The sequence below is a fragment of the Natrix helvetica genome (assembly GCF_964273705.1).
Source record: "Natrix helvetica genome assembly, chromosome: 1".
NCBI lineage: Eukaryota > Metazoa > Chordata > Lepidosauria > Squamata > Natricidae > Natrix > Natrix helvetica.
Window position 1 is genome coordinate 122,079,656 of NC_138548.1, and position 4,199 is coordinate 122,083,854.

The window sequence follows — 4,199 nt, forward strand, 5'->3', positions numbered from 1 at the left end:
ATGTATCTGGCAGGATCAATCTGGGATAATCAGTCCATGGCCCATGAGTTCATCTTCCAGGCATTCTCCACTGTTCCTGAGATACAACATCTTATTTTCACTTTCTTTCTTTTGCTCTACCTCATAATTCCTTCTGGTAATATCTCCATCCTTTCAATTGTCTGCATTGTCAGTTCCTTGCACACCCCCATGTATTTCTTCCTGGCTAGCCTCTCTCTTTTGGAGATCTGTTATATCACTGTAATAGTGCCTCAAATGCTTGCTAGCATTTCTGATTTCCACAGAACAATCCCATTGGTGAACTGTGCCATCCAGATGTTCTTTTTTACAACCCTAGGGAGCACTGACTGTTTTATGTTGGCTGTCATGGCGTATGATCGCTACGTAGCCATCTGCCACCCGCTTCGCTACACCCTCATCATGACCTGGTGGGTTTGCATGTGGCTAGCGATTGGCTCCCTGATCCTTGCCATAATGCTGTGTCTGCAGCTAACTGCCTTGGTTTTCAGCTTGCCTTTCTGTGGCAACAAACCCAAGATCAATCATTTCTTTTGTGATGTACCACCTGTTCTACAGGTGGCCTGTGCAGACACCCATCTCCATCAAACTGTGCTGTACAGTGTTGTCACTATTATTTTAACAGTTCCATTTGTTCTAATATGCATTTCCTATGTCTACATTGTGGCTGCCATTCTTCGAATTAAATCCTCATCTGAGAGGCACAAAGCCTTCTCCACCTGTTCCTCCCACCTGACAGTTGTATTCCTACAGTATGGTGTCTGCAGCCTGGTGTATCTACATCCCAAGTCCAGCACTTTGGAGGATGAGGATAAGAAACTTGCTCTTATATATACCTTTGTCACTCCCTTCCTGAACCCCTTGATCTACACTCTGAGGAACAAGGATATCAAGCAGGCTTTAAGGAAGATCATAAAGAAAATGGTTACATCTCAGAGTTGAATCTCAATTCATCAGTCACATTATTACAGTGGTATCTCAGTACTCGTCATTAATCGGTTCCTGGAGGCATGATGGGTACCAAAAATGACAAGTACCAAACCTTTTTTCCCCATAAGGAATAATATAAATACATTTCATTGTTCCAAAGACAATCCACATTTTAAGGCGATATGTAAAAAGATAGATTACTTTACATTAGAATTTAATCTAAAAATCGATACTGACTTAAATAAAATGAAATAAAAACTTCACTTTACCTGTTCTGATGATAAAAGGTGCAAAAATACACAAAATGACCACAGAAGCTAAGATAAGACTGTAATGGGATATGCAAAACAGCATGACTAATGCGTCATCCTTTGTTTTGGCTGGAAAGGGTAGCAAGTCACAAGTAATCAGTTGTGATTACTGAAGACATTCTGAGTCCTGCTAAATTCAGTTATGACTCTAAGAAAGGGAGAATTGAAATGGTTAATATAACCAGTTTCTGTAGCTATACATTTATGAGAACAAATTTACCTTTAAAAGGAGAAAGCTACAAAGATTATTTGACGATATGATAATAGATGCTGTCTAATCTTTCAGAATGATAAGGGTGGAATCTGTTTTAATTCAGGAATTATTCCCTTTTCAGTAAATGGAATGCTATCCTTTTCTTTTTAAATTTTTTTCAGCATTGCATTTCTGTTCAGCCATTCATTTTTCTTCTACCAGATTTTTCATTTTTCTCTGAGACAAGAATATTAGAAATTATATAATAAAGCTATCGTCTTTTAAAGAATGGTTACATTTTAGAGGTCTCACACATGTTGACATGAATTCTACCCAAAACACAAAAGCTGCCACCATAGATGCTGAGATTGAAATCTGTACTACACATAAACTTCTGAACACTATTTTGTACAGATAGGCTAGGTCTGTATTGTGTGAGTGTGCTTTTTTGCTTTTGGCAAGAATAATAAATGTATCGCCTTAGAGGAATGTTGGGATGTCTTGCAGTAGAATTTTCCTGGCGTTTGAAATGAAGCAATCTGTACTTCTGACTTTGTCATATTCACACCCTGATTGTAGTAAGACTAATTTCAATTTCTGCTTTACCCAAAAGAAATTTTTTTTGATTCATTTCTTCAATTAATTCACAGTATGTTGATTGTTATTCAAATACTTACATTTTAACAATAAAATTTAAGTTTTTAACAGCATTGAATTGCAAAGATATCATCTTTTTCTACAATCATCATGAGGAATTTCCTAGATAATGGATTGCACTTGCCTTTACATAAGTTCTTACTAGGGTTGGCCTCACAAGGCAGTCAATTCCCCAAACTGCAAAGAGTGGTCTATGTTTCCCAGCTTTTGTTGCCACAAATCACGTAGGCCATGTAGACCAGGAGTAACCTCCACTGGACAAGAGGAGGTTGGGATATGTATACATTCTCCCAATTTTAGAACCCACTGCTTAGATACCATTGCTTCCTCTCTTGCTCCGATCTATTGGCCACACACCTTTCTGATGAATTTTGTTAAATCAATATAATTCCTCTCACCTAGAATAATTTCTTCATTAAAACCCATTATTTACATCTCCCCATTTCTTCCTTCCTCAACTGGAGAAATATGTAAAAAGAAAAAAAAACCAGGTAGAATAACCTACTCATAGGTCCCTACTTGTAATAGAATTGAGCTGGCCTGGCTACTGAATGTAAGAGTAATTAATTCAGTACTGACATTCAGCACGATAATGTCCATATCAATCAGAATTTGGTACAAGCCATTCAAAAGCATTTCCATGAATTCTGAATATTTGGTGTCCACGTACCAATGCCTTGCATCCTTTTGGACATGACAGTGGTGTTTTCACACATGACTGCTGTCAAGGTGACTTAGATGTCAATGGTAGTGCACTTCAATGGTTCAAATATTTTTTGTTTTCTCATTCTTTAGCAATATAACATGGTGGTTCTCAGCACGAAAAGATTGTTCAGAAATATTGTTTGAAATATTGATAGTTTCTTCATTATAATACTTTGCAAAGCTAATTCTAAACATGTTGCACTACTAGCTTTTAGAGTACTCAAGGCATCTCAACCAGTTATATGGACCCTGCTATTGACTCTTTGAGACACAGAGAAAAGACAGATAGAATAGGCTTTTCACTATCAAAATTACTGCACTCAAAATATTGAGGACAGGATGAACAACAAAGAAATGATGTAAAGCAGCTACATTAACTGCATCCTATTGTTCTTCTACCTCTGGATCACAGATGGTCCAAAACTTTCTACACAGAACACTGAAATGAATTTCTTGCAAGCTTTTGACCTTTGAAGTTTTATTGCTTCTTTAAAATTTTGCTACGCTGGGATTCCACAGGAGAACTGTTTTTTTTAAAAATAACAAATACTTAGCATGTCTACTGGGGATAATATCTTGCAACAAGACAAAGACTACCCTGGTTGGCTGGAGAAAAGATAGTGGCTATGAATAGATGGCTACCTTTGCTTGCCTTCCATTTCTGATTCAGTGCATTGGGAGGAACCTGGCAACTATACTCAATCTAGCAAGTAAGCTAGACTCATCCTAGAGAAAGACTCCCAGATAACTCACCTAGAAAGCTGTGCCAGAAATCACTTACCAATCTGTTCATGGGCATTTGATGAATTTGATTTTCCTTTCACCTTTTGAGCCAGAAAACATCGCTAACAAGAAGAGAATTCCCCTTTGTTTTTCTAGTCATGGATCAGAGGCATCTTACAAGGTAAGAAGAAGAAGTTATTTAGCTTTGCTAGATCCTTTGTTTGTGGGAGAGTTGAGTGGACTCTGAATGTCTAGGAGTCCCCAGGACCTCAGCCAGAGATTTTCCAGCTTCATTCAGAGATGCAAGAGTTTTACTTTTAACTCATTTTCAATTCCTTTTTGTTCTTTCCCCAGCATTGAGTCTGCAGTTATATTTATTTGGAAGCAATATTATGTTTATATAAATATCTTTAAAAAGAGAAAGCTACAAAGTTTAGTTGATAATATGACTATGGCTGCTCTTTAATCTTTCAGAATGATGAGGTGGAAATATTTTTCAGCTTCACATCCAATCACTTTTTTCTTCTACCAGATTTTTTTATTTTTCCCTGAAACAAAATAGTAGAATCCTAGATCAAAAATCATCATCTTTTAAAGAAGTAGATAAACATTTTGGATTTCATACACATTTTAAAGTGATTTTGAGCCTAAACACAAAAATT

At 36.8% G+C, this 4,199-nt stretch overlaps 1 protein-coding gene across 1 annotated transcript; it reads left to right on the plus strand.

Annotated features, from left to right (window-relative positions):
- LOC309390684 (olfactory receptor 10Q1-like) lies at nt 1-960 on the plus strand (the record flags this gene model as incomplete). The annotated part of the gene is made up of 1 exon (XM_081950275.1): nt 1-960. The coding sequence occupies one exon, from the start codon at nt 1-3 to the stop codon at nt 958-960; it is 960 nt and encodes a 319-aa protein (XP_081806401.1).
- Between the last annotated feature and the right edge of the window lie 3,239 nt (nt 961-4,199).